The sequence below is a fragment of the Oratosquilla oratoria genome, chromosome 7, assembly GCF_046742065.1.
Source record: "Oratosquilla oratoria isolate Oo_2021 chromosome 7, ASM4674206v1, whole genome shotgun sequence".
NCBI classification, from domain to species: Eukaryota; Metazoa; Arthropoda; class Malacostraca; order Stomatopoda; family Squillidae; genus Oratosquilla; species Oratosquilla oratoria.
The window spans coordinates 62,537,940-62,544,586 of NC_134783.1; the positions used below are offsets into that span (position 1 = coordinate 62,537,940).

A 6,647-nucleotide genomic window follows, 5' to 3' on the forward strand; every position below is an offset into this window, starting at 1 on the left:
TATATATATATATATATATACAGTATATAAATACATATGCTGAATAGGTGAAATCCCAGATATTGCTGTCAGCAGAAATTATCTTGCAAATATCACTCCACAAAGCATAGCAACATGTCTCTCCAGCTCCATTATCTCTCTCTTCTTTCTTCACACTCCGACATCATATAATGTACTACATGTTAAAAAGGCTCTCTGGAAAACGAAAGAAAATTATCCATCACTATCATTATAAAAAATGATGTGTTTATTCATAAGAAAGTTGTTAATATATTAGGTAAAAATAAAGATAAAAACTCCCCCTGTCCACACACAGATGCACTTGTTCCCACTAGAAGCGTATTCTAGGCAATAGAGAACTCGAGCCAGTCTCGAGGGTAACAATAAATTGCTCTGTATAAAGGATCACAACTACAGAAGGAGAAGCAACAGTACTTCCATTATTGCATGTTTGAGTATTTGGCTGAATTACCAAATGAGGCAGTCAATTGTGAGCCATATTATAAATGATAAATCCAGCACTTTATACATATTCTAGACTTACATCTTACACACACTGATTGTCCCTGGCTTTAATTAATGCTCAATTGAGTTAGTGGGATTCTGGAAATAACTTTCACCACCTGTCCAATGGGATTTGACTCAAAACAACCTTCATTCATGTCTTCGAGGTATGGTAGGAAAAAAATCATATACTAGGTAAAACAACTTTCGTATGCTTTGCATGTTTTATGTAAGAAGCCGTTATACACCATTATGATGCATTAAATTTGTCTTCCTTTCTTCCTATCTCACCATTTTTTGTCACGTATGATAGGACATTGGGAAGCTTGTAGAATCGTATAGCAAGTTTCGTTTAGAAATATATGATGTACTCTAACAAAGGGTTAATTTATTATTGTCGCATGAGGAAATACAGCATTTTGTGATAGTGCACATTAACGAAAAAAGATATCCCTTCTAGTCAAGGCATTGCATTGATCTGAGGTTGATATTATGCAGGCGCGGAAAAGGGGGGTTCTAAGATGCTTGGAAGTGATGGAAAGACATTGCTATTCTACCTTCAACAGTTCTTAAAATGCTCATTTTTTCTTTTTCTTTTACTTTTTCAGTCATGACCTCTATTCACCAAATGAACCATTGGGGATGTCAATGATCTCGATGTCTTGTGTGAACAAACTTCAGCGATTATACCTCAATTACAGAGCTGTTTATTGTTTGTTTAAAATGGCGACAAATCATTATGCTCCGCACGCATACACAAACACATGCACACATGTATAAAATTCTAAGTACAGCCCTATCTATTAGTCATTTTCTATTGGGTTCATACTAAATTGTTTTTCACTCAGTTCCATATCTTAATATAAAGGTCAAACAGCTTCTTGTCAACAAATCCAGCTCTTCTTAAGAGATTTTCTTTATCACTGCCCTTGCCTCAAAGGGTATTTATTGGTCATCTTTTCACATAACACCCCAAGTGACTGGACTGCAACTAGATGTCTATCAGGTGAGTGTCCATATTCTCCAGCTGGGGAGCGAAGAGCTTGAAAGCGTTGAGAAGTGGAGAACCAAGTTCATGTGGTTCATACTGAAGTCTCCTGATCTGTCTCCTCAATACGTCCGAGTCGCCACGGAGGAGTGTCATTAACTGCAAAGGATGAGGAACTGTGAGTTTGCCAAATGTCATGGCACTCAGTTTCAACCTGCCACAACACTTCAAGACAATGGTATCAAGGGGTGCTGAAAATGGAGAGAAGTTAGGGATAAACACTGTGTTTAGACATGGTGTCATGCTGTGAGTAAACGATGGGTGGAGATGGGGTTTCAAAACTATAATTCCTGGTACATTCTGGAACATTTTCTTATGGGACCTCAGCCTGAAAAGATTTTTTTCCTTTATTCTATTTACTTTTGTTCATAAAGTTGTCATGCTGAAAAGAAAATAGATGGACTTGAAAAAGGGTTAATGTGAAGTTTGAAAAATAACTAGTAAAGGTAAAAAAATATGTTATTAATTATAAGTACAAAGATTTGTATTTGAAATACATTCCATTCTCAGGTGCAAGAAGTCCAGGAATTTTCTGTTGTTCTTGGTCACCACAACAAGGAAACACTGCAAAGTAAGCAGGACTTACAAAGACTGCAAAAAAAATTTTGGAGATAAATTAACCCGGATTATCTCTTGAACTGGATTTTGTACAAGGATAGATTTTCTGTTTAAGCTTAGAATTAACTAGATTCAACACATCTCAATGACTGTCATGATCCTGATAGATTAGTTTTCTGATGTCAAAGGTTTTGATGGGAGTGAACAATGTGATATATCACAAATGCATAAATTTTATACAAAACTAGGCAGAAAAAATATACCAGGATACTTCCAATCGTACCCAGGTAAAGGGAAAGAAAATAAACCAAAATAGTGAATGATGGCACTGTAGGGAACAGTGCTACTACACAAACATAATGCAGCACTGAATTTCTACCATATGACATTTTCATCACTTTTTTTCACTGCTTATTTTGATTTGGTGGAAATTTTTATCGTCAACATTACTGGATATCTTTTTTTTTATATATAATACTCAGAGCATACTGTATTGAATTTTTAATGTTTTCTTTGACAATATGTACATTTTGCCATGATAAATGGAATAATGGGGATATTTTTTTTTTTTTTCAAACAAATTACCAAGGTAAAACAGGATCTCAATACACTAATACATAACTATTACTAATGTGAATTTACTTCCATATAATATTGCAGACTCACTTGAATTCTATCTGTTCTTAGGGTTTTCTGAAAAGTAAAAAAAAAATAAAATAAAAAATAATAATAATAATAATAATAGTAATAATATTAATAATGATAATAATACATATATATAGCAAAGGCTTTTCCCCCCTTACAAGGGAGGTAGCCAAAAAACAAAAGTATAAAATCCACTCCCACCCATTCCATCCCCACATACTCCACTCCCATTCACCCCCCTCCCTCCCTCTTATCTTGGCTCCTTCTGGATGACAGGTCATCCCTGCATCTTGCCCACTGCCCTGGTTCAGAAGCAGCATCACAAGACACAGCACATCCAAAGCAAGGTCGCTTCATTAAATCAGTGAGCTCCCCCTCTCTGTCCCCTCGTGCAGAAAAAGAGACAGGAAGAAATCACTTTGGCGTGTGTCAAATTATTTTTTCACACATACCCCCTCACCCTCCTTCCCCCATCCACTCCCTTTCATGCATCACTGCATCATCCATACACAACAATTCTCCATTCACTCCTATAATCTGTCTTCTCCTGTCTTTCCTCAATAGACATTCCCATCTTTCCCAATGCCATTTTTACCCCATCCATCCATCTCATCCTTGGTTGCCCCCTCATATTCACTACCTCTGCCTTCCACACCTCTTTTACTAATCTTTCTTCACTTATTCTTTCCATGTGTCCAAACCATCCCAATACTCTTTCATCAACCCTATCTCCCAACTCCTTTTCCACCCCCATTCTCCTCCTCACCTCCTCGTTTCTCACTCTACCCATCCTAGTAACAGCTATCATACTTCTCAGGCACCTTATCTCAAACACATTCAAACTCCTCTCTTCCTCTCTATGTTCCATGTTTCTGCCCCATACAGTGCTGTCAGCATAATCACTCTTTCATACAATCTCCTCTTAGCATCCATTCCCAAATGTCTATTTTTCATTACACTTCTTAATCCTCCTAGGCATTTACTTGCTTCTCTCAATCTACATTCTACCTCCACTCCTCCCTTTCCTGCCACATTCACACCCAAATATCTAAAACTATCCACTTCCTCCAGTCTCTCTCCCATAATACTCACTTCGTCTGCTGCCACTTTCTCCCCTTGTGCATCTCATCACCTTACTTTTACCTACATTTATCTTCAACTTCCTTCTTTTATACACCTTCCCAAAACTCTATCACTAGCTTCCTTAATCCCTCCTCTGATCCTGTCGCAAGTGCAGTCATAATAATAATAGTAATAGTATAATAAACATAGTAATGATAATGATAATCAAAATAATAATAATAATTATAATAATGATGATAATAATAGTAATATTAGTAACAATAATAAAAAAATAACAATAAAAATAATAAATAATCATTATCATTTTGTCGTTCTAACACATAGGTTGGAAAAACTGCCACTCACCCCAAGGTTTCTACTGAGTTAATGCAGGTGATTACCCCAATAAAAAGAAATAACCTAAGAGGAGAGACATGGCATAGTAGCATGGCATTTCTTCACTTACTCTGGGTCTTCGAAGAATCGATATCAGATGCTGAGAAGGGGATAATAGAAGATCACAGACAATGTGAGTAGCAGGGTTGCAGCGTGCAGGCATGCAATGAGATACAATTTACTAAGGTGGAAAGTTTGGATGGGGATATATGAGGGGGAGAGAGGGGCATGCCAGGAAACCACATGGGTAAATATAAATACGATTGCAAACTTGAGATCTTATTTATGATATGTACTTGGTTTGATAAAGTATTAAATGATAAAGACAAAGGCAGGGAATAGAATGATGTAAGTTGTTGGGTGGAAACAAATGAAATAGGAAGGTAGCTGTAAAAGGTCAAGGACAACGAAAAACTATATAGTATGATATAAATTATCGACAAATCAGTCTTGTAATCTTTGGATTCAATTCTAGATGCTTTCAGACAAAATGTACTGGTTGAAACAAATAAATTTTTCTATTACCATTCACACAGGTGTGCAAAAGAAAACTGTCATATCAGGAGAGACTGGGTAAATTGAAATTACCGACTTTGGAACAAAGAAAAGAGGCGACCTACTGACCATTTACAGAATCATGTAAGGCACGGAAATCTTTGATAGAGAGGACTTACTAAATTGGGACAAGAGAAACAAGAATTAAAAAACTTATTGAAGAGACGTGAAAAAAAAAGTTTTCAACACAGAGTGGTACACATTTGGAACAAACTGGACAAAACAATAGTGTGTGCAAAAAACATACACAAGTTTAAGAGCAAACTAGACACTACGAGGTTCAAAGATGGAACACCATGAGCATAGCTCCCCTTCCTGTAAGATACAACTAGGTAAAACTTGGTAAATACACACAAGAAAAGAAAACAAAAGGTTCAGAGAATGAGATGGAGGGAGTAGAAAATTAAAACTAGCTTATACCAATATAGACAGATTAATATCAGTACTAAACAAACTAAATGATTACCTGTCAGAAGAAAGCCCAGACATAATGGGAATTGTGGAGACAAAATTAAGAGGTCCTCTATTAAAAGTGTTGGACATGGATTATATTATTATTGGCTTAGAAATAAAGAAGAGGAACAGGGTGGAGTCATGTTCCTGGTTAAAAAAAACCTAACTGACAAAAATTACATATGAAGAGAACTGGGTGGAGATGATCACAATAAGTCGTAGATAGTGACATGAAAAGCAGAAAGTTTGCAATTATTTATGTGGCCCCAAAAATGAGGTCTTGGACAGAGATAGATTATTCCAAAATGTTTAATGATACGAGACTTTCATTAAATGGGGTGCTGAAGAATGGAAGTAACGTGCCACTTTCTCTTACTGTCCTTGACACCATGGTGTCACAATTGGAATGTTTCCTCTTGGAAATCCAAAAATTTGACAAAGATGTGTACTTGTTACTCCCTGAAGGAAGTGACGAGGCGTAATTATCAGTAACGACCTCAAATCATCCAAGCAGTGTATTTCAGCCTCTGAGAAAGCAAATAAGATTCTAGGACTGATTGCGTGATCTTTTGATTTCAAAAGTTCATCACTCATTAACAAGCTATATAAATCCTTAGTTCGTCCACATTTGGAATATGCTGTTTCCGTATGGTCACCGAATCTCAATAAAGACATTGACAGACTGGAAAAAGTACAACGGCGAGCCACAAAACTGATTCCAAATATCAAAAATAAATCATACGAAAATCAACTAAAACATATGAATCTGTTTTCTCTAAAAAAGCGTAGACTCAGAGGTGACTTGATACAGGTCTTTAAAATTCTAAAGGGAATTAGCAACATCAAAAGTGACAAAATTTTCACATTGAATGACAATCAGATAAGAAACGATGGTCTCAAACTGTCCAGAAATAGATTCAATTTGGAAGTAAGTAGAAATAACTTTGCCAACCGTGTAGTTAATGAATGGAATAAACTTCCTGCACAGGTAGTGCAATGTAGTTCAGTTAGAAGCTTTAAGAATCATTTAGATAAACACCTAAGCAAAATGTTGTAATGATTATAATTTATTTTATATTATTTGTTTTTGTTTTGTTATCATTTGTCTGTTTGATTTTCATTTATTATTAGTTATATGTTAATTTATTATTATTTACTATTTACCTGTTTGTTTATTATTCAACTATACCTATGCATTTATTTATGTATTTTATTTGTTATTTACATTATTATAGTTTTTATTCATTATTTTATTATTACTATGATTTTTTTTTTGCATCCGACCTAGATATGGACCAAAAGGTCTCCTGTTGGCATGATCCGCCTTTGTAATCCTTTGTAATCCTTTGATATGGAAAAATCCAGGGCTTACCGCCTGTCCGTCCTTCTACAATTGTCTCCTTTTAAAGAACAGAGACAAGAATTA

The 6,647-nt window shown here is 35.6% G+C and overlaps 1 protein-coding gene across 11 annotated transcripts in view; it reads right to left on the bottom strand.

Annotated features, from left to right (window-relative positions):
• Positions 1-6,647, bottom strand: part of LOC143027184 (popeye domain-containing protein 3-like) — a 404,351-nt gene that overhangs the window by 41,578 nt on the left and 356,126 nt on the right. For 7 of the 11 annotated variants that reach the window (XM_076188344.1, XM_076188337.1, XM_076188341.1 and 4 more), the window contains one exon: positions 1,514-1,651. The exons of 1 other annotated variant lie outside the window; for it this stretch is intronic. Coding sequence is in view for 2 of the 10 variants with exons in the window: in XM_076188345.1 (XP_076044460.1) it covers positions 1,496-1,651 (156 nt within the window). In the remaining 8 variants the exon portion in view is untranslated. Of the gene's footprint in view, positions 1-214; positions 1,652-2,776; positions 2,804-6,647 lie in introns of those variants that run through there. 3 more of the 11 variants (XM_076188345.1, XM_076188339.1, XR_012966579.1) reach the window with 2 other exon arrangements.